The sequence below is a fragment of the Dinoponera quadriceps genome, unplaced genomic scaffold (assembly GCF_001313825.1).
Source record: "Dinoponera quadriceps isolate SergipeBrazil2010 unplaced genomic scaffold, ASM131382v1 scaffold6073, whole genome shotgun sequence".
NCBI lineage: Eukaryota > Metazoa > Arthropoda > Insecta > Hymenoptera > Formicidae > Dinoponera > Dinoponera quadriceps.
Genome location: NW_014561846.1, coordinates 463,149 through 490,103, shown reverse-complemented (window position 1 = coordinate 490,103; position 26,955 = coordinate 463,149). Strand labels below are relative to the sequence as shown.

The following is a 26,955-nucleotide window of genomic DNA, read 5'->3' as shown; positions in this document are numbered from 1 at the left end:
TATTTGCAGTAATTTTAATAATATTCTTATCATTGCTTTAAACATATATTAATTTTTATTATATTACAAGGTTTGATGTTATCTTTTAGAATCATATTGTTTAAAAGAATCAATACAGTAAAGTATACATTTTAATTCCTGAGAAATAAATTTTTACAGACAAATATTTAAATGTTATAGATCAACTGTTTAGATGTATTAAAGGAACCTCTGAAAAATACGGAAAAATTACAAAATGGAACATTTTATACCAATCTATTGAATTTAATGTAAGTACATTTATATATGTCGCATAATTTGATACTTTATCTATCATTTATTCTGTCATGTTTATAGATCATGGACAAAGCATAAACAAAACTGTCATCAAGAAGATATCATTACACAGTTTATAGAAGGTAAATATATATATATATATGTTATATATAGGTAAATAACANAAATATATATATATATATGTTATATATAGGTAAATAACAATAATATAATAATAATAAATAATAATAATAAAGGTAAATATATATATATATTTTTTTTTATAAAATTATTATTATATGTATAGTATTATATATGTTATATATAATACATAACTTTTAGGATTTTTAGTAATTTTATTATCATTTACATATATTCTTGAACTCTTTAGAACTAGCTATGTACAGGTATTATTTAGGAAATAACGCATTTGTTTTTCTTGTTATTGGCTATAGATGAATATCCCAGCTTCAAGATTAACAAAGATGATAGCAAAGAATGCATATACATTGCATCCTTGTTATTGGTGTATGCATCTCAATCAACAATGTTTCATACTCCGATGTGCAACAAATTGAAACATGAAACACAAATTAGAATTAAAACTTTTCTTGAAAATATTTTACCTCTTGGAAGTGATATCACCAAGGACACAATGAAGGAAGTTATTATGGAGTTAGTAGAAGATGCATCAAGTACTCCAAGTAGCCGCCAAACGCCGCCTCTTAAGGACTTTGTTAAGTCCCCTATTATGCGTTCGGCACATAGTAGCTATAAAATTATGACCGAACGAACCCGAGAATTAAGAGATTTAAGATGTAACTTGGACATAGAACGATTTAAAAATGCCGAACTACAGGACGATTTAAAAATATATCAGGAAAAAATACAGAATTTAAAGATGAAACTTGAGATAAACACAACGCAATTAAAGGCATTGCGAGACGAACGAATGAAGCCGAATACTCCTCAACCTTCTCATAAAAGGGAGAATATCTCGTCATGTGAGGACTATTACAAGAAGTATATCGATGACTTGGAGATTCAATTGAGCAAACAGCAGGATGAAATGGATAATTTGGAGATGGAGAGGGATACTCTATCAAAGACGCTAGCTTCTGTGCAAAGGCAATCTACACAGTACAAAGATAACCTTGTAACCTACGAACGGTCCTTAGAATCTTTATCGCGTAAAATGGAAATGAAAGACAGAGATCTGATAGAACTCAGAATGCATAATGAAGAATTGCGCGTCCATCTAAGAGAACTTAATAAAAATTCCATTACAGAACAAAGTTTTGAAATTGAGGACTCCGTGATATCATCACTTCCTACCGCCTGTGTGTCATTGAACAATAGTGAAGCCCTGAGTTCTGTGATTGAAATCCAACTCCAAGAAGCTAAAGAAGAATCTGCTGTATTGCAAGCTCAAGTTGATTCTTTGAAAGGAAAGCTGGATGTACTTACAAAGAATCACAAGGATGTGATACAATTAAATCAAGATTTGCAGCAGAAAGTGCAAATATTAGATAAAGTTCAAATCAAGTTAAATGATGTGCAGAAGGAATTACATACATCAAACATGGATATAAAAAATTTACAAGTAGAGAAAGTATCTATTATTGCTCATAATGAGGAACTGAAAAGTTTACTTTTATCGAGGGAAAAGGAACTTTCTGAAACAGTACAGTCAAATACTGCACTGAATACAAAACTGGATAATTTAAAGACAGGCATGGAACACTTGAATGAATTGCTTGGAAATGAGAAGACTGATTCTTCAGATTTAAGTAGCATTCTTGATCTAGTAAAATCACAAGTAACCGAACATCTGACACACATTCATAAGATAACTGACGAAAGAGATTTGTACAGATCTTCCATCGATACCTGTACTAACAATTTAAAGGCCATTTTATATTACGTTGGCAATCAATTTATTGAAGTTGTAACTGATAATTTAGATAATATGACGCTGAATGAACTTATACTTTATTTTAATGTTATGCTGTCAAATTACAATTCAGTATGTGCTTCATATAAATGTGATGTTGAGAAATTAAAAGAAACGATAGATGAAATAAATGCAAACCTGCATAACCAACAATTAACCGTTGCAACTTTAAACGAGCAAAATCAACAGACTCTCGTGGAGTTAGCTAATATTGAAAAAGACGGAAAGCAAAAGGATTTACTGTTGAATGAACAAAAAGAAACTATTCACAAATATTCACAGGAGATCGAAGTTTTAAAGGAGATCGCGAACGAGAAATGTATTCTGGAAGAAGATGTACGTAGATTGACGGAAGATTTAGCTAATCGACAATTATTGTTGAAATCTACCATGACATATTTTGGAAGACTCCAGGATATAACGAAAGATTTCAAATTAATAAAACAAGAAATTCAACAGAGGTTTGTCGAATATCAAGAAAATGTTAAAGTAACATGTGAAAGAATACATAATAACTATCAGACGTTACACCATAAATTATGCCAAATGAAACAAGAAACAGAGGAGTTGCAGAGTAATTTTAATCGCACTAAGGAGGTATTAGCAGACACTCAAGCAATAAATTTTACATTGCAAGAAAACCTATTGCAATATCAAAAGCAAATAAGTGCTTTAGAAGAAATAGAAAAATTTCTCTGTAATGATTTAAATGAGTCTAAACAAAATTTACAGGAATTACAGGAAACGAATCGCACATTAGAGGAGCAATATACAGTGCTAAAAATTGAAACAAATAACAATTTAAAAAGTCTAGAGTTAGAGAATGCTAAGATGTCATTGGAATTAAAGGAATCTGTTGTTAAATATAATGTATTACAGCAAGACATGAATCATACAATGACACAAATAGAACTGAAAGATGCGCAAATTAACGAATTACTTTCAAGCATTTCTTCTTTAAATGCCGAAAAAGATCACTTGATATGCTTGCACGAAGAAATGTTCGCTGCGAAAGATAAGGAAATGGAATTAAAAGAGAAAGCATTGCAGATGCTACAAAATAAAGTGGAAAAGTCAATGAACGAAGCAAGTGAATCAGAGAAGAAAATGAAGGAGATAATTATTAATCTTCAAGAAGTAAGATCTAGTCAGGATGCCGTATTGACTACTCAAGAAACGGCTCTGAAAGAAAAATGTCTGTACATAGAAGAACTTCAAGAACAATTTGATAAGTTTAAGGGAGCACTGAAGGAAGAACTTGAAAATGAAAAGCTGCTGCATCGCGAATTGCAAGTGAAATTTTTAGCACTAGAAGATCAGATTCACGACCGAAACATGACTGTAGAAGAATTGCAAAAAAAGCTAGAAGAAATAAACGGAGAGCTTAAAGTAAGCAATGATCATTGTAGATACATGGATGCGAGTCAAGTAAGCATCGTAAAACTGTGTCAAGAACTGGAACATCCAACTAAAGATTTGAACTCTACAATTATACAGATATGTTCAGATTTCGATATTCTTGATCAGAACTTATATGACACGTCACAATATGAGTGCGCAAACAACGACAAAAGAACTGAAGATGTTCTGAATATTATTAAGATGACCCTTCAAGAATTACACTTATCTCAGAAAGTAATATCGCACTTGTCTTTCACGTTAAACGAAACACTGGAAGAACAAAAGATACTAAGAGAAAATAGTAAAAAGGACAAGAAAGAAGTCTGCGGTTTAAGAAACAAAATACGAGAATTGGAAATAATAACACAGAAACGGAACGATTATCTCAATAATGTCATAAGAAGTAAAGAAACGCTGAAGGATTTTGTACGAAAAGCTTTTACCTCGCGCAATGACATAGATACTGTTTTATCATCGTCCGTGCAAAAGTGGAGCGAGATACTGGCCAAATTTCAGAATATTTTACACAATGAGAACCCTGCTTGCGACCAGTTCAAACAATTACAAGCTAAAAGAGCAAGTCTTGAAAATGCACTATCCAAGTATCGTATAGAACATTTAGAAAACATTAAATGCATATCTGATATTTTATGGGAGAAGTTTTTGTGGACGGAAAAGAGACTGCAAGATACCTACTTATGTTCAGTGCATGAGAAGGAATGTCTGGACGCATTAACGAATGTGGAGGAAGAAAAGTTCTCTGATGAGAAAATCGCAGTAGACGCGGAATTGGAGAAAAATAAAGCACTGTGTAACAATATACTGAAGTCGGAGGAAGAAATACAGTCTTTCATCGCTTTAGCTACCTCGTACGAGAAAGGACTGGAATCTGGGGAAGTCAAGACTCAGGACACCGACAAAAAATTGCAGAGTCAAATCAGTCAGCTGAATAAGGAAAGGAAAGATCTGAAGGGCAAAATAGATTCCATGCGTTCGAGGAATGTGAAGCTGGAGAAAAATATGGATGATCTTAGAGCGGAACTAAAGAAATTGAAGTCGGAGACGGAGTCAACGGCAGATCTGGGAGAAGTGCAATCCCTAAAGGACGAACTGGAACGTACGAAAGAACAAATCCAGCAGTTACACGAAGAAAAGGACAAGTCAGACAAGACTGCGAAGCAAGAACTCGAAGACCAACTGAAAGAAGTTCATACTACGTACGAACAGAAACTGGAAGACATGAAGCAAAGAATGGTAAATAAAGAAACGTCGTCTATCGTGGCGCGTGTTTTGTATAAATTGTGACTTCGCATCGTAACAATATTTGTTTCAGAAAAAAGTCTACAACGAGCAAATGACGAAATTAAACAGCGACCAGGAAAAAATTGTACGAGAAAAGTTGCAGAGCCAAATGGAGTCGATGTGCCAGAAGCAAAGAGAAGAGATTAATAAGTACAAAACGCACGTCGGAGAATTGAGCTCGCAACTTTGGAGCGTGGGGGAGAAACTTCTAATTGAGCAGCAACAGAAGCAGGAGGCATTACAACACTTAAAAGAAGTGCAAGTCAAGCTGAAGGAAATCGAAACAGGCCAGCAAATGTCCACGATTTCACGCAGAACCAAGTAAGTTTGAAAATGTTGGGATACGTTAAAAACAAATATACTTATCGATTTAGCAATATGCATGTTAATTAATTTAAATCTATTACAGACTGGAGAGGCAAGAGGTGATGCCTGAAAACGCACAGCAAACAACGCACAAAGTTACGGTGATAACGAAGGAAACATTCGAAAGGAGGCAGAGCGTTAGAAGTTTACAAGCAATGGGCAACGCATTTAAAGCGGAAGATGAGGAAGAGATCTTTGACAATGTATATCTAGGTATAATTTACCACGGATATGAGTACAAAGATAACATTAGAGCCCTTTTTTTACTATATTAATCAATATTATAGCCGACATGAAGAGAGGCCCTGATTTGCTCAGTACGGACGTCGATCGCTTGTCTATTTTACAAATGAGAAACGCCCAGTGCAAACCTCATTTGAAATCATCTTATCCAGCGGAAATGCAATTCCTTCCTTCAAGCTTGACCGAAGAAGAGATCAAAGTAAGCGTCTTTTCAGCGTATGCTGCATGTATTTATTGCTTGTCCATATTATCGTAAATATTTGTGATTTTTAAATAATATTATTCATATATATATATATTCATATATTCACATATATATATATATATATATATATATATATATATATATATATATGTATATTATATGCTTACGTACATTGTGATTTGTTTTGTTCATAGTCGGGTTCCACAACGGAAGACATCTTTAACGACAGTCTCAGTCAAAGTCTTCTCCCAGAGCAAAAGACAAAGAAAAAAGATAGATCTCAGGTGAGCGCAATCGTGTCATTAAAATTTCGTCTTTTCGTTGAACTACTGTTTGTGAAACACTCGTTTCGTCTGTTTGTGGTAATTTTAATTTTCCTCGTAGACGTCGTACAAAAAACCTGGTCCTCCGACACCAAGCAAGAACGGAGGCAGATTGTCGTTGCAGGTATATATATGTATCTGTATATATGTTATATATCGTATGTATGAATGTATATATGTTATATACAAACATCCTTAATCTCGCATTGTATGCATACGATTGACAAGAGAAAAAAATTTGTGTTTGAATGTTATCGCAATGTTCTCACCATAATCGTACAATAAGACGTACAATTGTAAAAAAAAAATATACACTTGTGTGATATTTTTTCACTGAAAATCCTTAATAATTTGTGGCAGGGTAATGAGTTAAAAAGTCCGAATTCACGCATCTTAAGGGAGCGCAATGTCGATAGAAGAACAACGACCACTCCTCATTCATTGAGGCATCTGTTCACATTAAAACGTCAAGACGAAGTGAGTATAATGAGATATAAAATATTGTCATTAAGGCTCCTGGCTAGTCTCTATAACTGCCCTTTACCCGACTCTGGCAGCATTTCGATATTCGATTAGACAGTATTGCAAACTACAGTATATATGTAACACGAACTATAAATTAAAATACTACTACTACTACTAAATTAAAATAATAAATTGCAATACTACAAAGATTGTCGAAATATTGCCCGAGTCGGATAGAGTCAACAAATTAAACACGCCATTAAATGAACTGTTATAAATTAACGCGTATGTTTAACAGAACGTATCCAGCACACCGAAAGGTCGCAAACTCAGTAGTATTTTCCGCAAACCTCGTATGCAATAGGGTGATGCTCTTCACGATCACGTCACACTGTGCAAAGAATTAATTTATTGTTATATACCGTATATATAACAATAAATTAACATCATGTCACACCGTGTACAAAGAGTTAACTTATCGTTGTATACAGTATACAGTATATGTAACAATAAATTAACATACATAAAAATTAGAAGCTTTGTGTTAATTACCACAAAGTATTCTCTTATCTATGTGAGCAGTATTGCTTAGAGATTATATGTTATATGCATTTGTAATAACTTTAATTTTTCATGGGGACGTTCCGTCTCCATATTTTATCATGAAACAAACACAAATTATATTCTTTTATGATAATAAATGAATAATATATAATTTTATAATAAAATTTAAACTCCTGCAATAATATATAATAATTGTATATAACATGTTTACATAAGTAATTGACATTTTATAAATTGTTCGGAACGCAAAGATCATAAGTCATAAATTGTATAGGAGAAAAATATAATTTTGAAAATACACTCAGCAGTTCACTGAAAGTCCCTACGATATATACATAAATAAAACTATATTAAGTTACACCTATTTATTTAAAAAAATTATTAAATAGTTTAATGTTCTCTTATACTAAACATCTTTTTATATAAAAATGTTAATAAAAATGGAATATATATGTATTGTAGTATTTATAACGTGATATATAATGAAATAAACTGAATTCCACGGAATAACTAATAATTTTACTTATGTGACTACTTTTGTAAAAAGAAACATAACGATGGTCTATTATAATTTATTAATACTCGCTCCGAAAGCTTTTCTATGCCACATAACTTAAATATATTTTTAAATATATTTTTCCGTAATTCTCAGAGAGATGGCATAGTTGCTTTGAACACGTATCACAATCCAATTGTCTAAATTTAGGGATAAGTAAAGCTTTTAGGGATTACATATCTCCTTATTCGGAATCAGACTCCTGCAACGAATTAATTTGCTTCAATATGTGATTAACATGTGTCAATATATACTTAGCAATATTGTTGAAACTTACCATATATTGCCCCTCAATGTATCTGCCTGAGTTTCTGGAAGTTCTCCGCAATTCTCTGCGCTCTACGTGCTCCTGATTTCTTCGTCTATAAAAAAATTATACGTTATCTTTGTTATATAATTTCAAAGTATATGGAGACATATATAAAAAAAATAATGTAATCTATCTATCAATACTCACGGTCTTGTTTGTATTTGTAGTGTTTTAAGTTTACTATCGATATCTTGCGACGGACTCGTCGATGTATCTTCTATGGTCGCAGTAGGTGACGTTTGTATTTGAGCGGCATCGTTATTTTCATAGAAAGTATTCGTTCTGGGCCCACGCGTTATCACCACTTTATTAACCGGTAATCTGAAATTAAAAAGAAATCGTTATATTATTACTGGACAGGTAACTATATTTTATAATTAAAACACACTATTTATAGTTTAAATCTTGATTTATACGTTATTTATGTTAATAATTATGTTATTGCTATTATTTGCTTTCCCTTATACTTAGTTTAACAGAAGTGAAAGGGGAGAATTACTCACTGATTTTTTCGTTGAGCACGCTTTTTTTTGTGTTTGCTGAAACGAAAACAGTCAAGTTCATCAAATGAGAGTGTAATTATCTCGATATCCGAGATAAAGGGACAAAAATTTGGCAAGTTTATAAAAAATATCTTGCATGTACGTATATGATCGATATATGAGATTTAGTACACTAGAATTTATGGTCTATACGTACATATAAAGAGACGATTTCTAATTTATTGTTTTATTGGCCGAGCGGAATGTGTAGAAATCGACAATATTAATATAAAATTAATGTAAAACAATATTAATATAAAATTAATCAAGAGAGAGAGAGAGAGAGAGAGAGAGAGAGAGAGACGAAAAATAATAACATATTTTTGTAAAGAGATAATTATAGAGAACGGCGTGTTATGAAAAGGAATGTTCACATTATTAATTTTAAGAGAGAGTAAAATAGAATAAGAGAGAAAAATGTAAAATAAGTTACTTATTCTCTCTCATATATTTGCTACATACTAATGATTGATAATAAATGTGCATCGCGTTTTTAATGACAATTTTTAATTTTAGTAAAGTAGGATTTAGGAACGCTGGGAGTATAGAGGGTCTTATTTAAAGTAATCTCACATATTCATATCTATCACCAATTTGTATTATTAATATATAAACAGAATACAAAGTTTTAAACTTACTTGATTTTAGTCATTCGACAAAATACACACATCGTTCTCTATACACGATCTTTCTCGTTTGTTTCAAAAATACCATAATCTGTGACAATATGATTTATATATCTCTTAATATTCTCTTATACTAATTTAGAAGTGTGACTTCACTTGTTAAACGAAACTAAGAGAAAGCAGGCACCAGGAATAATAAATTACATTCAAAGTTTCTTGTACAATTTTTGTCCCTTACATATACTTTCAGATACACAATTAGTAATCCTCTAAAAATACACTCTTTAAGGCTCTTGGTTCTTGCTGCGACCATTTTAGATGATGACGTTTGAAGCGAGAAAATTCTCAAAATTCTTGCAAGTGCGTTGAAATAAAAGTATATGTGAATCTGTAAAATATTCCGTAAACTTCCCTATTGCTCCAATAATCATTAAATATAAATAATATATATGTAAATAATACATGTTCAGGATTCGGCGCCGTGCCTTGCGCTGAGCAAATCCAGTATCCAGGTTGCTCTTCATTTCGAGCGATCCCGAATACACAATCAAATCACAATATATAATCTTTTAATATAATTTTGTCACATTAATTTTGATTATTTATTGATCATTGGGGCAAAGTTTTAGGAGTATTTTACAATTTGTCCAATCGCACTTTATAGACACTTATTTCAACATATTTTGCAAGATTGAACATGTATTTTCTAGCTTCCGGCATCAATTTAAGATGATCAGAACGAGGAAATAAAAGCCTTAACTCGTATAACGATCAGGTTGCCTGCAACAAGCAGTTCGTCAAAAATTACTACTCATGCAGGTATAGAGGCGGAATAACTTTTTTTTTGTATAAGTGGCAGTTACGGTAGATATTTATAGATTAAGCAGAAGCATGCAGTTATACTGCAAGGAACGAGATGGATATTCCTTTATAGAAAAATATAGATCTACTATTCAATCGCACGCTATGCTTAGATGTTGATCTCGATGTCTCAAAACTGCATAACGTAAACATTACATGTTTATATACCAAAGTGTGATAATTGAGTTCAACCATATACGCATCGATTTGCCGCTCATAACCGATTATTTCTATAAATCCATTGTAACGATAATTCGTAATGTCGAAGTTTCATAAATAAATTGCAAATTTTACAAATTTATAAATTTTATAATAGTTCGTAAATAGTATTAAAGCGAATACTTATTAATAAAGCATTAATAAAAAATATATAAGGCAGAAAGTGAAAGATATTAGTGATGTAATTACTGCCACTACTTCTACAGAACTACATTCTGCAAGCAACATTAATGTCTTTACAGCGCTAGCAGTAGTAGTAAGAGAGAAAGCACATTTTACAGTATGTGCGTAGAACATATCTGCGCCTTTAGTTTTACGAACAGTATACACTCTCCACAGCGTAAAATCGCATTGCAAAAACGAGTAAAGACAAGCGTTTAGTTTTTATCGCAGCGAAATTGAGCGCGATTAACACGTTCGACACGGAGCTGATTTTGCTATGCTTTCCGTTCAAGTGTCGAGGAGCGCTCAGCGGATGCTTGGGCGTACAGAGTATAACGCGCTCAACGCGATAGCAATTTGGTTTCGCTTTCTGTTTATACAAACGGGGAACAGTAAGAAGGCGACCGCCAAAAGACAATCAGTTGAGGCAAGACTACAAAAGAATACAGACATTGAGAAGAGAAAATTTTAGTCCGTTCTCTAGGAGTCCTATATACAAAGTTGTGTTCTAAAGTTGAACAATTTATTGATTATTTTCAAAAATATTTGTTATACCCGATTATAAAACCGAAAATGTTGAAAAAAAGGTGACAGTGATACGTTGAGTGAATTATTTTTACCGTCTAAAAGTCGACGTCGTCGAGTATTACGATTCTCATCATCTGAAGATGATAGTTCATCAGACCGGATAATGGAATGTGACAAAGACAGTTTCGATGTGAAAGATGGCACTAGTTATTAAAATGTAGAATGGTTTGATCCAAAAGGCAACCAGCCAAATATAGCCTTTCACAAATACATAACGGTGCCAAGATAAGTAATACGAAAGTGCAGAGTTGTATCGAAATCGAAGATTTTTACACGTTTCTATGTCTAAACAGGAAAAACTCTTGATAATGAAAACACTATCGAATATTGTCATGAATCTATGTAAAGATGTGTTTGACAAAGGCTATACATTATATGCCGATAACTGGTACATAAATCTGGAGTTAGCAAACTACTAAAGAAAAAATACACACCTGATAGATATACTTTGAAAAAATCGTAAAGGAAATCCAAACAAAGTGGTGATAACAAAATTGAAACGCGGGGAATTTATTGGAAAAGAAAACAATAAAGGAATGACAATTTTAAAATGGAAGGATAAACGTGATGTTTTAGTTTTTTTCTACAAAATATTCGGTTGAAATGGTAAATGTAAAAAAAAAAAGACGTTGGCTTTGCTGCAAACCAAAAATAATGGTTGAGTACAACGCCGGAAAAACTGCTATTGATTTTTCTGATCAAATGAATGCTTATAATAACCCTTTATAAAAGACGATAAAGTGGCACTCGAGCTTTCGTTGAATACCGCTGTTGTAAATGCCCTGTTCATGTATGAAAAAATAACCGGAAAGAAAAATGTCAATCATAATATTCCGCAAAAAATTGGCTGTTTCGCATACACAACATTCAGATGAAGAAATTCAAACCAAGGTCATTACAAGATCTGTTCATCGATTGACAAAAAAAGGGGGGGGGGAGAAGTACATAAAATTCGAAAATACTGCTATGAATGTTATAATAAAAAAAAAAATACAAAAACATTCGGGCAGAAAACAGCCAGAAATTTAACTAGGAAAGTCGTGACTTTTTGTAATGTGTAAAGGCTAACCTTATCTGCGTTTAGAATGTTACAATAAAATACATTAAAGAAGTGTAAACATGTCTTTTTATATTATATGAATAACAAAATTTATTTTTTTTAATTCGGTACTATCGGTATCCAGGGGCCAACGCCGTATAAACGAAAAATGCAGTGTCGGTCCGTAAGGACCGACATCGCCTAAACGGAAAGTTCAATGTCGATCCCCAGGGATCGACGCCGCGTTCAACGTGTTAACCTGCTCAGCGAATGCCGATTTTTTCCGTGTATGTTACCGAACAGTTACGTGTAACGGTTACTTGCAATTACATTCGAGTCTGTACTAATGATAAATTTGACAGAAAGGAATAATTATGTATCAGACTCTAGTCGGGTACACCTAACTCACCCTGAAAATTCATGATCAGAACCCTCATCAGGTTCATCCGCTTCTTCTTCCTCTGCAAAAGAAAGAAAGATTATTGCTTAGACCAAGCGAAGAATAATAGTAACATAAACTAATTTAATTAGTTTTAGAAGTCTTACGTCTAACATAATATTTAGAATATTTTTAAAGGTAGAACGTTAGTAAGACAAATCCTTTACCGGCCAACTGATCCTTCTTGCGCCTCGTGTAAGCTCGTTTACTCGTCACCGGGACTTGATCAGTCTCGCCGTGCAGCAAGCTGTTTCTGTACAAAAGCAAAGGTTGCCAGTCTTCCCCTCGCGAAGACGGCATTCCAGCTTGCAGTCGTCGGTCCAGAAAGTTGAGACTGGAAATAAAGCGCGCGCGAACATCGACGATAGAAACTGATTCAAATAGATTTCTTAGCGTGTATCTTAAGATAAAATAAACAAATATATTTTAAAATCCCAATTCCTCCGAAAAGTGTGACTTAGCGAAATACGAAATACTCACACGACACGTTTGTCCTGTTTGAGGAGTTTGTTCGTGAATTCGGACAATATCTCGAGGAACGGCAGATTCGGCGGCGGGCCGGTGGGGTCCTGTTCGATACCGTCTGGCGGAGTAATCGCAAATAGCACACCCGAACGGTGCAGAGCCGTGATCGCTTCGCGATTTTTCACGGCATCTAAACCGAAGGATAAAGCAAATCGCTTTGCGAGTTCCTGCGAAGAAGCGAATCCGACGACTTTAGCCTATGTTTTATCTCGTTATGCAGTAAAAGAAAAATATATCGACGTATCGTACTCTAATTGCGGTGAATTCTTCGCTGTTTCGGTTCACTTTGCCTTTCTCAGACACTATATCGTTGTACAGGATGTTCAGACTCTGCTGCATCGTTAGCGCGCAGTTCGTCTTGTTGATGTCTCTCGCCTTCCCCAACGTGGTTTTAATGATGTCACCGTAGTCGTTGTAGTATTTAACGTAATGCTTGAATACGTCGGCCGCGGCTTTCGTGGGAATCATGTTGTAGACGATTAGCTTGCAGTAGCCCGCTAAGAAATTCCTCCGCTTATGCAACTCTTCGATTTTGGAGTGTTCGTCGTGTTCATCTGCGAAGTGAATTTCGACATATCAGTAACGTATATCGCGCTGCAAGTCCCTCGAAAACCCGTATCTAACCGCAAAGGCCGACCCGACTGTCGTCTTTTCGTAAACCAATGAAGCGCCGACGTTGTAATCGATCCACTAAAGACCTCAGCAAAATGGTTAGCTTATAACTTTAACACAATGTTTCATGCCCTAAATCTTTCTTTATCTAAATTATCATTCGTTTACTTTTTTTCTTAACGATTCTTTATGAATCACAAGCAGAACGGCCTTTTAGTTTGAGACCCAAGACAGCCATCGTATGTTCAAAACAAAGACTTGAGGAATAAAATACTGTCTTAAACCGGTAAGTCAGCCACTTTACTAAAGTCCTAAGAGTCGAGTCATCAGCCTTCACAGCCGGTAATCTAATACGGGCTTAATGCAGATTCAAGTGTTCATTTACCGTCCTCCTCTTCAAAGAAGACGTATTCTTGTATAAACCTGTTAAGCATGTTCTGCATCGCTTGGTCGGGTTCGTACACCAACTGATGCATCAGATGATTGGTGTGCGTAGTCAGCTGATTGCAAAATACCACCAACAGATCGCATATCGTGTTGTACGCTTCTTCCCTCAATATCGGCGGTGACGGCTATTTGACAAGCAAATGTACGAGTTCATTTATAAGAAATCTCAATCGTAATTGTATTATCGCAAAATAAACGTGATTACCAGGCTGCTACTGTCACCGCTAACGAAATGGCGCATCGAGCCCATAAATGCGTGTAACCGTTCCTTCAGCTGTCGACATTCATCTTCGCCGCGATTGCCAGAATCTACGGCCTCCATCAAGTGATTCTGACCCCACAAGATCGCGAAGAAACAAGCACTTATGCAATACTTGACTGCGTCGAACGGTAAGCATCTGTAAGCAATTCGGTGTATGACATGCCTGAAGATATTAACACGTAGTTACAATGAATAGAAAAAGTTGAAGGTACTTCGACGGATCCTTCGCATCTTCTATGTCTTTGTACAGAGAGTCCCAGATACCCCATGGATTCATATTGTGACAAGAATAAAATATGGAGACTTTCTTGAGTGACTGAATGACATTGAATGTCTCATCTTCGTCTGGCACTTCATTTCCCTCTATCAAGTTCCGGTATTCGTCAATCGCTTCTTTATACTTATTTACAATAGAATCGATCAACGTAGACCGAGCGACGTCGCATCTGCGCGAAAATTAATTAAATATATCTCACGTGCTAAATATTAAATAACGAGCTTGTCCGGATTAAGGGAGTATTCTTGTTTAAAAGATATTTTTCGGGGATTTTTGCGAGTTCCTAGTGACCAGAATACAACATAAGAAGAGAAGAGCGTTTCTGTCGCTCAGAAAATAAAAATATATTCTTGAAATCAAGCTAAATGAACACGCACAGTTCAACGTTATTCGGTTTTTTCGTTTCCCTAAAAAAAAAAAATTTCCGAAAAATATCTTTATACGATCTTTCAAACAAGAATACTCCCTTAAACGATAATATACATACCTGGTGAAGATAGCATGGCCTTCCACACACATGTGTTCCAAAGTCTTGGCCGCAGTGTCCAGCACTTCAGTGTCATGCATCTTTTCGACGATTGTGTGAACTTTACTTAATAAAGAATCCAGGTTTATCTCTTGTCTGGATTTCGTATAAATATCCAAGTCAAAATATTGCGGGATCGCCAGTAAATTGGCCAATTTTTCCGGGTCAGCCCTGTACTTGTCCAACAGGAGCGGTAACGTTTGAATGAAATGTTCCGTCAGTCTTTGCTTGTCATCCTGAACTTGCTTCAGTTCCTTCACCGACAAAATCTTTCGAGTGGGCCCGCGACCGACCGGCGCCTCGCCCGTAGCGGCTTGTTTGATGCAGCAAACCATCAACTCGATGAGGGACGTTTCCTTCTGATTGTCGAGCGCCTCCTCCTCGGGGCCGGCCTCCTCCAGCAAAAGATCCGTCATGCATTCCCAGTCCTTCATCATTTGATTAGTCTCGATCAGAGAGTCAACCAAGTACGCTCCGTGCTCGTGCAGCTCGGACTCGATGAAGAACAAAACCAGATCGCGTATAAGGGGTGTATTTGGCAGCCGCTTCTTGCCGCGTCTGGTCTTCACACCCGCCACGGCTTCGTCGTCCGGGCGGAACAAGCGTTCGTTCAGAAATTCCCCAGCCGCTTGCGCGACCGCGCGATGAGACGAATAAACGAGCTCGTAAACGTGCTCGCAATCTTTATCGGTGAGGATCTCTCGGTGGTGCTTAAGGATGGAAATAACCAGTTTCACAGCCTGCACCGCCACATCGTACTCCTTGTCGAGCGTCATTGCGACGATTCTGTCCTTGAATTTACTTGTGAAGAGCTCGAGCTTCGTTTTTAACTCTTCTGAAGCATACAACGGCTGCAATGCCTGCAAACACTTGAGCCTAACTTCCCCAACTTTGTCGTGCAACGTCCAACCTGTAAAATTAAATGAAATTGTTAATTATAATTTCTATATATATATATATATATATATATATATATATATACACAAGACAGTTATAAAACTACCCCGTACCTATATATTTCAAATAGGAATCATCTAAGAAATTCTGATGGAACTTCTTCATCCAGACTCCGATTTCTGCCATACAAATTGCGCGTATCTCCGGTAACGTGTCCCGGTATCTATGAACGAAGACTGACTTGAACATGTAGGTAAGCATATTCTTAATTTCGTCCATATTCTCTTCCAATTCCTTTCGTTTCGCCATTAAAGACTCCAATCTATCCGCTGCCCTTTTTTCTCGGGCTTTCTGTCTCTCAGCTTCGTATTGTCGTTGTGTGTTATCCAAATTTATAGAGACAGTCAAAGCAACGTCTACCAAGGCTGTCATTAATTTCATAGCTGGACGTGAAACAAATGGAAGATTTCCTCTTAATACCGGTACTCCATTCAAGGTGTAATTTTTATCAAGAATCTCCCTGGCTCGCTCAAACTTACCTGCAAGTGTTGCGGTATGCCTAAACGCTCTAACTTGTGAATCTGAGAGTCCAGTTAACAAAGAAATAACGTTATCCATTAAAAACTGATCATAAATGATAGAATATTGACATTGGCGGACGAGAATTTGCACAAACTCGCAAAAATTCGCACGAAACTTCTTCCATTGTTGTCCCGTCATTATCAGCGGATATTCACCACTTTCCTGTGAAATGAAATTGCATGAACAAAAGGTTACAACTTGAGAAATAATAGAACATTTTAAGAAATACACCTCATCGAATTCTTCAGTCATCTTACGAATTATCGCTACATGTTCCATGGTAAGCTGCATCTCGGAAGTAATACGACCCTTACAACCACTTGCATTTATAAAAAACTGCATCAACATAAGTAACGCATTTTCCCTGTTACTTTTGTACTTTTCTATCCAGTCATCAACAATAGTCTGCCAAATAACGTTTATATCATATAGAGGTTTTGATCATTAATGTTGAACCATCATTTCAGTACAAATCATAATTGGTCAACGTACAGTGAGCGAAGACCGATTGTTTCTAATAACATAGTAAAGACTAGCTTCATCTTCCAGACTGTGCGAGTGATGTGTCCTTTTGCCGCGTCCTCCTCCTCTCCCACCACTGCCTTTGCCTTTGCCACTAGACGATGGAAGATAATCGGTATCGATTTCTTTGTATTTGGGTTGCTGTACCACGCCTCCTTTTAAACACGGAAATTTTTTAGAATCAATCTGTACAAAGCTTTCCGTATGAAAATGTCTGTTAAATATACATTTATTCTTACCACGCATTCTGGCACGTGTGTTTCTTGTGATCCTCATGTTAGGAGTGGCAGGTGTCATAGGAGCCTCAAACTGTGTCTGATTGTCGAAATTTCCTGACTGCTCCTGATATTGCTGTTGAGACGTCCCAGGTGAACTATAACTCTCTGAAGAATAATGTTCCGGGCTATAAATACAAAATGTGTTAAGAAAAATTAATAAGCTGCTTTTTCATCAGCTTAACGACACTGGATATTCACGTCGGATTATGTAGTGGAGTTTGAGATGCCTGATTGTACGGTGTGTACCCGCTGTAAGAATCAGTTGCATCTCCACCCGAGTTGTCATTCATCGGTGTCATCGGTGTCATTGGAGTCTCATATTCCGGTGGTACTGGATCGTCCATCCGGATACGCTTACCTCCTCTTCTATGCATCATCTTGATTTACTTTTACACTCTAATGTGTCTGAAACGAAAAATTCGTGAAAATTAATTCGTGAAATGACATTACACAGAGAAACTATGCGATGAATTCGATGGCAGAAAAAAGCGCGGTATGTGCTTATTAAGAGGTACGATTTCATCAATAAGAAAATAACGCGATTAAATTACAGTGTCCCGAGAAGCATATTAATAAAGAAATTACTAATGCGGAAGATATTTCTCGATAATTTCACTAACCAGTTGAGATACACAGAACCGTTAAACACAAATGATCCACTCCTTTCTGTTTGATGCCATTGCCTGCGCTCAACAGAAGTTAGTGCATTATGATTATTATTCTTGATTGGTACATTCTTTCGGATCTGTCCTAGATCTAAAAATACACTCCAGTCAAAGGCGATAATCACTAAAGCCCGTATCAGATTACGGATTGGAGATTGAATTGAAATTTGACCAATCAGTGCAAAGTTCATTAAATTTCACTAAACTTAAGTTCAGTGAACTTTGTACTGATTGGCCAAATTCAATTCAATCTCGATCCATAGTCTGATACGGGCTTAAGGCTACATTCCCTTTGGACGCTTATGCAATGTAAACTTCATTTTACCTTTCTTTAACGTGCTTTGGTACGCTTTCGTGATTTCAGTCGCTGATGTGCGTTTCCGAACGCAACCCTAATGTCTAGTGGTGTGCACACAAGTGTGTTTCCAAACGCAACTCTGAATGCATCATTTCCCGAAGGTTGGTGTCTTGCTGTCATTTCATTGGTGCCTTCGAATTTGAATGTTCTTTCTCTTTTCTTACTGCATATTTCGTTATGTCCTCCATTAGTAATTTTATATGCACAGCGAAAGAATCTGTTGCAACCTATTCGTGCGAATTTAATCCATATTCAAAAGCAATGACAGGTAATTGATATTGAGATATCTCTACGTGTAAGCGATAGTAATTCTTCATAATCTGAAACATATATTTATCAATTTACAGGATTTGACAGGCAAATTATGTGGAGGTTTAGGCGATACGAATCATTTCATCAGTAGGCTTATTCTATAACTTTTAATGACAGTGCCCTTATCGTTGCATTGTCGTTTTGCATAGCTTTTCTGCTATACATTAGGCAATGACAATGTAACGATGACAAGGTTATCGTTACAATTTACAGAATAAGCTTATAAGGAAGTTGGAAAAATATGTTATACATTACAAAGGTAAATCTGCATTTTATGACAAAATAATCGTACGCAAGTTTTTTTCCTATTTTTTATTATGTGTTAATATATTTTCGTTGTTACAATGTTTCGAAAGTAAGATTATACAATGATACTCTACAAGTTAGTTTTGATAAAAGATAAGAGACAGTGGATTCACACGCTTTCCCGTTCACAGACGCTGACTTTTCCAAAAAAATGAATATTTTACTACTTACATAAAATGTTAATTTATGCTTCTCTTCATATAAATGATAATAGTTTCAAATCTTGCTTTAGAAATTGTTCAGTCGAACTTCTCTTAAATCATCAATTAATATGGATTTTTTATTCTTGAAAATATTTTAATTTTAAGCATTTTGCATTTATGTTAAAATCGATAGATAAAAAGAATTTCTACAATCTATATATATCATAATAAATTATTATGAGTAATGATTATAATAATTCACAAATTATAGCAATATTATAATAAACTGTTACGAGTAACAGTTTCAATGATAATTTACAAATTATAGCAATATTATAATAAATTGTGAATACTAGCAATTATAATAATTCACAAACTTGCGAGTACAATAATTGTTTGCATTAACTAATGCAATTGTTTGCATTAACTAATGGATGCATAATTTACAAATAAAAATACAAGTGAATAAAGATATCATCATGGACGCATCATCAAAATTAGATGTTAGGAAAAATGTTTTACAAATTTTTAATTATATCTCTTCCTAAGCATGTCGCTTTTATCTATCTTTATCTTTTCTTTATCTTTATCGTTTATCTTTTCTAATATATATATATCCATTTTGTATATGGATTTCTTTTACAGATAATTTAATAGAATCAGACTAATTGATAGAAGCACAACACTTCATATATTATGAAAGAAACACATTTTTTAAATTAAATATAACGCGTTTCCTTTATCCACTTGTTCCTTCGATCATCGTATTGATTATGCAATTGAGAAATCACAACAATAAATATTCGTATGTGACTTAAGAGAAAGCTCGTGACATAATGGAAAAGTCGACGTCTCCTATCTCGAGATAGGGTGAACAGTGATTGTGAACCATCACCGATCGGTTAATCTGCGATACAGAGTATGAAATGTACAAAGCGGACACGTCTCCCTTACTTTTTTTTCTTCCTGTCGTATCTGCCTAATTGCCTAATACGTCGGTTTTTAAGACTACGGCTTCGCGATTTAACGCTCGGCGTTACTTTCCTTCGTCGCGGAGAGAACACGTTTGTGTCTGCGTTACGAAATCGCCGTGCGAAACGGAATTGTTAAGGCGGTCGTTTAAGTAAACTACGATAGTTTTGGCACTTAGATTTACGATTGCACTAATTGCGAATGGTACCGGCTGCGCGTTCCAAGTAAACGCCCTTCTACGCTATGTATATTATATATATGTATATTTGATATCAAATCTCTGCAGCTGTGCAGCGCAGATCATCCTCGATTTTCTTTTTCTTCGCTCTATGTTACGATTTCCTCTCGGGGGACGGTAATTAATTTATCATATAATTATTATGCTTGTGTGCTTGTGTGCAAGGAGAAGTCGTGACACGCGATTCACCGAATTTCTTTCTCTTTTTTATTTTTTTTTTTTTTTACGAACGTAAAGCGATCGAATCATGCGAGTCAGTCGTTTTGAGCCCGCAAAGAAAAGAAAAGATCGGTAAGTCACATGTCGTCAGCTCACCTTGATACGAGACTAATAATGCGTCGACGTTGAAAGGCATTATTCCCTGTTTTATTATTGCGATATTATTGTTCGAGGAATTATCGCTGTCGCGTTTCATAAGAATCCCTACATATGTCTCGCTACAAAATTTCGCTGTACCACTTGACCTTACTTTGCTAAAAAGACTTGAAAATCCGGCGTATGTTTTCATTAGCACAATGACGCGTAAGTGAAAAGAAATTCTTGAAAATGAAAACGACGATCGTGCGCGTGAAAATGGCAGTGTTTTAACTCGGCAAAATTTCCAACCCTTCCTTCATTTATCCTCTGTCATCCACGGGTCGCGTGTAGCGTTGCACGCGAGACGAAGCTTTGACAAATCGCTTTAGCTCGGTAAAGCGATGTAAAACCGCCGACGTTACATTACTACGATAACACGCGGCCTTTGGATTCATATGAGATGGTTCCGAGTACGAAATTGCGAGCCGACGACAAATGACGATAAATTTTGCATCGGGAATGTCTCGTGGATCTCGAAATCGCAAAAGGGGCGGCCGGAAAGGCGATCCTGAAAATTTATCTTCGCGGTATCTTTGAAACTGCAAAATGCTGCAGGACGGTGTCAACCGCTTGCCTTCGCAACCAAAAAACAACCTTTTAGTTCTCCAATTATTTTAGTGTACAAATCGTTATCCATATCTCTCGAGTAATCGATTAGTTGAGCGAGTAGTTGATTGAGTAGTTGAGTAGAATTTAGAATTTAGAAATATATAAAATATCTCGGGCTAGGATATCCTTTTTTGTTTTGGCAGAGGGTTATCTCAATAAGGCAATTTTGGTAAGGCAAGCAAGTTTAAACTTAGGTCGCACGGTTGTTCCTTCGCATACGCGATCTTTCTTACGACCGTGTTCGCCCTAATTACACAAGCGAAATTGGTAAAGTGATTGTTCGGGAACACGTACGCTTGTTAAAGACACAGGAGAGAGATGTACATAGGCGAGACAGGTCACTGGTAACTGTTAACTGCGTGCTCCGTCTAACATTCTTACGCAAGCCGTGGCCTTCTTATAAAAGAAAGAGAAAGAGGACAGAAAAATAGCTCCCCTATTCCCCGAGCTTGACGTATAAGAAGCAAGGCGTTAACGACGCTACTTCGATACTATTTCGCCTCGAGGCACGCTGTTTTCCATGGACGCAATATGCCCGGGGGTGAGGGGGAGGAGGGAGTTACGAGAGGTCCTTGAGCCCCGGATGGATGATACACGATCGACGGAATGTTTACGAGGAGATACGATTTAAACGAGGCCGAAGTCCGTATGAACCGTGACGTCGCAGTTGTTCGGCTTGTCGGCGGCCGCCATGTTCACCTCCACCAAGGTGTCCACGCTGTTGATCGGGCAGCCCTTGAGAATCTTCTGCGCCGCCAAGCTGGTGAATTGCACCTGCATGTCGCTGAGGCTCGGGTAAGAGTGCAGGTCGGCTCGGCTGACAGTTTTCTCCAGATTAGGCTCGGAACCCTGCGGTGCTCGCTGTTGCTTCGCCGTCTCCAGATTCTCGATGTAGACGTCGTTGAAGGAGCCGCCAAAGCCGTCGTACGACTTCGTGGGAGACGGCGGGTTAGACGCGATGTTGTTCTTCGAGCCGGGATGCAGCAGATTGCGGTAGCTGAGCGCGTCCTTGGACAAGGACAGGCTGAGCTTGCGGGAGTTATTCATCGCGTCGTTGGTGTTCTTCGTGGTGGACAGCGCGGCGGCCGAGTGTTCGTGCGCTAGGGCGTTCTTGTCGACGTTGTTGGTGGTAGAGCCGTCGATCAGGTGAACCTGGCTATTATTCAGGCGGTTCGTCAGCTTCAGCTTGTTAGGCACTTCCTCCTCGACCTTCGGTTTGTTCTCCTTGTCGGACTCGGACAGCAGCAGGCCGGCTTTCGGCTCTTTCGGGGCGTAGAGTGACGACGGCCGTTCGACCTTGACCGGTTTGTTCTTCAGCTTCTCCTCGTCTAATTTAGACTTGAAGAGCTTCTCGTCATCCACTCGAGTCTTGTAGGTCTTCTCGCCCATTTCCCTCTCCTGCTTCTCTTTGCAGTCAATCACGTCTTTCTCCGCGATCTTCGTCTTCACCGTGCCGTTCTCGAAAGTAATGACGGATCTCATCGGCGAATTGTTCTGCTGAACGTAGATCTTCGTGCCGGGCGAACCGGAAATGGTCGTGGTGCTGGTCGTGTTAGAGGCCAGCGTTACGCTATTCTGTATCGCACGCTGCTCCTGCGACGGGCTCACCGGACTTAGATTCGTGGACACCTGAAGAGTTATCGAGTTCTGCGCTTCTTGCAGAGGAGTCAACGAACCTTGCTGGACGACTTTGAGCGGCGACGACTTTGTCGACAGCGTCGCCGTTTTCAGCGGCGAACAAGTCAATTTGCTGCTGGATATGGATTTGCCGCTGGAGTGCGTCGAGTGACCCGATGAAGTCTTTTGCAATACCTTGGAACGATAAAAGTTGCTTTATTCGAGAACAGAGAAAAGAACAGGAAATGAAGATTACAAAATTTCTTTACCAAATTAGAAATAACGAAGATTCAGAATATTGAAATTTTAAGATTACTGACGTCGAAATATTCTTTAATAAAACATATTTGCAAAAGACACTTGCAAGTTTTCTTTAAATAAATATTTATGATAAAGACATTTCATCCATAAAAAGAAAGATCGTTTTATACGTATATTGTGAGAAAAGGCAGAAATCTCTATTATACTTTTAGTGCTACAGAGACAAATATACAGGATATGTACATAGTATTTTTAATTTATTCTTAACTATATTAGAAGAGTTATCTAAACGTACAGCTTTCCGACCGTTGAAAAAACAACATCAGTCGATGATAAAGGAACTCAACAAGTAAGGAACTCAGACTGGCGGAATCAATGCCCCTCTAATATTTTGAAAGCGCGGGTGTGAAGGGTTGAACGTCCATAAAAGCCGTCACATACATGCATCACATACTGAAGTGTAACTGAAAAACTACATGCGTTTGCAAACTGATCGAGTGGACGACGAGTAATAGCGAATACCACGAGAAATTTTCGTCGACTTAGAAGAACATTGGCACAGATAGTCGAATTATAATAACGCAACAATATATATCGTAATACGGGATGGCCATGCATTTATTAGGAAATTTATTATGAAAAGGGAAAGAGGAATCCCAATGATCAATTTAACTAAGTACGAGATAATCATAACAGGTGTGTTATACCCAAGAAAGTTGAATTTAAACCCACTTTATGCTGAGGAGAGCCGTTGGCCGACTTTACGCCGCTGTTGCTGAAATCGTGACTCGGCCTTCTGGAGTTGGACTGCCGCGTGCTGGGCCTGCCTAACGTCGTCGCCTTGGCCGGGCTCGCGTTCATCGTTCTAACCGAGCCCGAACTGCCGCCACTTCTGCTAGGCGACGAGTTCGTCGAGTTCTTGTCGTTTTGTACCTGATTGCGCGCTTGATACGTCTCCTGGTTAGTGGTGCTGGGCGGCAGAACGGAGGCTCTGGATGTACATCTGCTCAGGCTGGAGCACTTGGACCTCGGCAGGGTGGAACAGGGCGACCGATGCCTCCGGGAGCTCCTCGGCGTCGAGTTGGCCAACAAGCTCGAGGAATCACCGCTGGCTTGACGCCGATGTCGCCTCGGCAGAGTGGCCGATCGCACGGAACTCGAGTCGTCCCACACTTGGAAACTGGCCTGCGACTGGTCTAAACCCTCCATCATCTGAGAGGAAAAGGAAAGGAAAGACTGAATCGATCTGAGCTCGCCGTTCGGTTACTCTGTAACAGCGGCTATTTCATCCCACATGTGAATCCCCGGCTAAATCGTTCGAATTACTCGCGAGAGCCCGCTGTCTCTCCGTCGTTATATGATATTTCCAACTTCAAGATTATTAACGGCCAGGAATGTCTCGGAGTTTTTTTATCAATTATCGGGGGGAACCGGTTAATTAGCCTCACGGCGCTACAAGCGCCATGTAAGAAGTGCCTTTTATTAGTTCTTATTGGCAAATACCTGTGCGCAACTTACCGAAGGACTGGCGGCCCTTGTTTGCGTGGCAACGCTATGCAAATGCACGACGCGCGGATTAAACCATTCGGTGGGGGGATACTGAGCACTGAAAGTGCCCATTAACGGTGCGCCCTTCCTCCGTGTGCTTCGCCGAAAGAGCCTGGAGAGCAGGCCTATCTTCTCTGAAAAAATCCCAGAAAAGCCTTGAGGAAGGGATTTGGATTTGCTGGGTTTTGTTCGAAGATAATGAGGATCGGGGAAGGGCTGGCCAGCTACGGGGTGACTAAGAAGCTTCGATCTGGATTGTACCGTCGTACGATCAACGGCGGATGGCGGGTCAAACGTACACACACGTGATATTTCATAAGGGATATTCACGCTGACTTAACGCCGCAGTAGTTCATAGCTATCTCGATGTGTATCGAGACGTTCGTTAGCCTTGAGGCGATAGTGAAATCGATCGAAAGATTTGTCTCGTGTATGATATACACGCTGAAAGGAAAAATATCTAAAAATAATAGAATATTTATTTCGTGAGTGACAATAACATATTTACTTGTATTGTATCAATACACACATTTTTATACTGGGAAACAATTGCTTTCGATTGAAAAAATATAATACTCTCTTAAATCTGTAGCTTTGCATGAAAGCAATTGTTTATTCTAACTAAATAAAAGAATTTAGATTTAAGTAAATGCGTCCTTAGTCGTCTATATCTTTTTCTCTGTATACCGAATTTTTTCTCTCAGCATACGAATATCTAAACGACCATTCGGGAGATACAAAGCTTCTGGGCAAAATCATATCATCGGAGAGATAGTTATGTACAATTGCAGGCATTTTTTCAACTGATTCCTTTCCCATCAAGCGGTCACCCATCACCAAGCAGATCTCCCTTCCCCGATCAGACTCACTAGTTGGACTGTGAGGCGCGCTGTCCGTGCTGGCGTACTCCGCGCTGGACGACGTGTCGCTCCTTTCGGGTCTTCGTGGCAGAGACCGCGAACTTCCGCTTCTGTGCAAGCGCCTGGCCGATCCCCAGAGGCGCAGAGAGTGTCGCCTCTCGAGACGGCCCGGCATCGACCGACACCTAGCGAACAGGACCTTGTCGTTGGGATTTCCTATAGGAGAAACGACCGAGATTAGGCCCTAACGTTCACATAATCATGATAATTACATTATATTAGATACAATCAAATATAAATAAGCTCAATTTCGGAAAGCTGGCGATATATTTCGCTAATTTTCACATCCCTCAACACAGGTAGCAGGTTAACGTCTAAGGACGTCTTAATGACGTATTATTGACATCATCGATTTTATTAATACGTCCTTTGACGTCATCCTAATACCTGGGAACCGTCTTCGTCTTCTGAGATTCACAGGTAGTTGCAGATAATGTGGCAGGAAAGTCAGTTTAAAAAATTCAGATCTCCGCATTAGACGCGCCGGCAGGTAAAAGTAAATCCCGCGCAGAGACCTACGTGCAAATTTCAGAACGGCGGGACGTGCGGTTAAAAGAGTTAATATGGCCGAGCAGCAATCGCTGCAACTGCGTTCTTAAAGAATGAAAAAAGGAGGAGGGGGGGAAAGAAAGAGGGAAAAAAGTGGAATACCCTCATTCCTGAGTTTCATCTTGGTACATAGCCACGGGCGATACGCCGACGTACCGACGAGTGGGTTACCAGCGTGAGAATCAGCCGAGAAACGAGTAAGAGAAAAGTAGGAAGATTATATACGTCCCCCTCCCCCCCACGTAATGTCGACGGCGTATGTAACGGTAGACAATGTCGTGACCAATAGCTAATATATCGGTTGTGCTAAACGCTTTCCAGGCATCGTCGGCTTCATTCTCTCTCTTCGTCTCTCTCTTCATCCTCTCTCGCGCTCCTCCTCTTCGTTCTCTCTTCCCTTCCTCCTCGGCCCGTTTCCTTCTCATACGTGTGCCGTGCCAATGCTGGCGGCTCTATTCTCCGTGTACACACACACACACACACACACACATACTGGACGTACGTAAAAAAGAACACGCAAGTCGCCGCAAGAAGTTTCCGCGTGCGTCGTCGTTGTGTTACACCGGGGTCTCGACCGGGGATATACACACCGAGGGACAGGCGAGAGTTTTTTCTCAAGGTAGTAAAACGCGATGACACGTGGCTCCCCGGGCCTCGCGCGTCACGTGCAATCGAAATTACAATCGTATCGCAATTTTTCACAAGCCGATCCGCTCTTTCCCCGGGGCGGGGGGGGGGGGGGCTTCGGCTCG

General features: G+C 38.1%; 4 protein-coding genes across 8 annotated transcripts in view; 2 read left to right on the top strand and 2 right to left on the bottom strand.

Annotated features, from left to right (window-relative positions):
• The first annotated feature begins 738 nt into the window (after positions 1–738).
• On the top strand, positions 739–7,110 carry LOC106751050 (GRIP and coiled-coil domain-containing protein 2-like). The gene is made up of 8 exons (XM_014631823.1): positions 739–4,864; positions 4,944–5,233; positions 5,322–5,491; positions 5,566–5,720; positions 5,921–6,010; positions 6,111–6,173; positions 6,410–6,526; positions 6,813–7,110. Exons 1-8 carry the CDS (start codon positions 803–805, stop codon positions 6,876–6,878), a joined length of 5,013 nt encoding a protein of 1,670 aa, XP_014487309.1. The 5' UTR covers positions 739–802; the 3' UTR covers positions 6,879–7,110.
• A 461-nt stretch (positions 7,111–7,571) lies between these two features.
• LOC106751051 (cohesin subunit SA-2) lies at positions 7,572–18,053 on the bottom strand. 3 transcript variants are annotated; one of them, XM_014631824.1, is made up of 19 exons: positions 17,969–18,053; positions 17,547–17,753; positions 17,310–17,473; positions 17,041–17,225; positions 16,780–16,953; positions 16,506–16,710; positions 16,080–16,409; positions 15,031–15,979; positions 14,479–14,712; positions 14,210–14,402; positions 13,943–14,129; positions 13,195–13,499; positions 12,901–13,112; positions 12,588–12,754; positions 12,391–12,442; positions 8,448–8,483; positions 8,092–8,265; positions 7,912–7,996; positions 7,572–7,836 (listed from the first exon to the last, which is right to left on the bottom strand). In XM_014631824.1, the coding sequence occupies exons 2-19, from the start codon at positions 17,723–17,725 to the stop codon at positions 7,819–7,821; spliced, it is 3,849 nt and encodes a 1,282-aa protein (XP_014487310.1). In that variant the 5' UTR covers positions 17,726–17,753; positions 17,969–18,053; the 3' UTR covers positions 7,572–7,818. The 3 variants fall into 3 exon arrangements, with proteins under 3 accessions (XP_014487310.1, XP_014487311.1, XP_014487312.1); XM_014631825.1 differs by having other exon boundaries at positions 17,041–17,222; XM_014631826.1 differs by lacking the exon at positions 17,969–18,053 and having other exon boundaries at positions 17,310–17,453; positions 17,547–17,628.
• Positions 18,054–18,574: 521 nt separating this feature from the next.
• Positions 18,575–26,955, top strand: part of LOC106751036 (dystrotelin-like) — a 113,171-nt gene continuing 104,790 nt past the window's right edge. For both annotated transcript variants that reach the window (XM_014631783.1, XM_014631782.1), the window contains exons 1-2: positions 18,575–18,639; positions 18,719–18,942. The gene's annotated coding sequence lies outside the window, so the exon portion shown is untranslated. The remainder of the gene's footprint in view (positions 18,640–18,718; positions 18,943–26,955) is intronic.
• Positions 20,553–26,955, bottom strand: part of LOC106751035 (storkhead-box protein 2) — an 89,034-nt gene continuing 82,631 nt past the window's right edge. The window contains exons 5-8 of one of the 2 annotated variants that reach the window (XM_014631779.1): positions 25,604–25,810; positions 24,705–24,889; positions 23,919–24,398; positions 20,553–23,120 (exon numbers count right to left, since the gene is read on the bottom strand). In XM_014631779.1, the coding sequence (XP_014487265.1) occupies positions 21,936–23,120; positions 23,919–24,398; positions 24,705–24,889; positions 25,604–25,810 (2,057 nt within the window). In that variant the 3' untranslated portion in view covers positions 20,553–21,935. The remainder of the gene's footprint in view (positions 23,121–23,918; positions 24,399–24,704; positions 24,890–25,603; positions 25,811–26,955) is intronic. The other variant, XM_014631780.1, reaches the window with a different exon arrangement.

What these genes read in the sequence shown, in the direction of transcription:
- LOC106751050 (XM_014631823.1), top strand. Translation starts at nt 803, where the DNA reads ATGTTTCATACTCCGATGTGCAACAAATTGAAACATGAAACACAAATT. An exon ending in CTTTGACAATGTATATCTAG is followed by an intron (nt 5,492 to 5,565) that starts GTATAATTTACC and finishes TCAATATTATAG; the next exon opens with CCGACATGAAGAGAGGCCCT. An exon ending in GAGGCAGATTGTCGTTGCAG is followed by an intron (nt 6,174 to 6,409) that starts GTATATATATGT and finishes AATTTGTGGCAG; the next exon opens with GGTAATGAGTTAAAAAGTCC.
- LOC106751051 (XM_014631824.1), bottom strand. Translation starts at nt 17,725, where the DNA reads ATGATGCATAGAAGAGGAGGTAAGCGTATCCGGATGGACGATCCAGTA. An exon ending in GCGGTGACAGTAGCAGCCTG is followed by an intron (nt 14,130 to 14,209) that starts GTAATCACGTTT and finishes CTTGTCAAATAG; the next exon opens with CCGTCACCGCCGATATTGAG. An exon ending in AAACAGGACAAACGTGTCGT is followed by an intron (nt 12,755 to 12,900) that starts GTGAGTATTTCG and finishes CTTTATTTCCAG; the next exon opens with TCTCAACTTTCTGGACCGAC.